This window comes from Stomoxys calcitrans, chromosome 1 (assembly GCF_963082655.1).
Source record: "Stomoxys calcitrans chromosome 1, idStoCalc2.1, whole genome shotgun sequence".
NCBI classification, from domain to species: domain Eukaryota; kingdom Metazoa; phylum Arthropoda; class Insecta; order Diptera; family Muscidae; genus Stomoxys; species Stomoxys calcitrans.
Window position 1 is genome coordinate 167880689 of NC_081552.1, and position 369 is coordinate 167881057.

Here is a 369-nt window from a genome sequence, read left to right on the forward strand (position 1 = left end):
ATGGTAACTGCCGAAATGGAAAGTGAAGAACGGATGAAGTTTGCCGCCTTGTATCTGGATGTGAAGGCCAAATTGACTCGACAGATGAATTCCATCCGGAGATTGGAATCAAATCCACGTTCATCTTCGACACGCAAAACACGCCTACCAGAGATACAGTTGCCGAAGTTTGGTGGAGCTTATGCCGATTGGCCGAATTTCTTCTCACTATTCTCAACAATTGTCGACAGCAGAACGGATTTAAGTGACCTGGAGAAATTCCATCATCTGCGCTCAAGCTTAACTAGTGCCGCCTTGGACACAATTTCATCGTTGGAGCTAAACGAGACAAATTACATGGAAGTGGTAAAATTGTTGAAAAATTGTTAA

General features: G+C 43.4%; 1 protein-coding gene across 1 annotated transcript; it reads left to right on the forward strand.

Moving 5' to 3' along the window:
- Window positions 1-369, forward strand: LOC131997196 (uncharacterized). The gene has a single exon (XM_059367737.1). It carries the CDS (start codon window positions 1-3, stop codon window positions 367-369), a length of 369 nt encoding a protein of 122 aa, XP_059223720.1.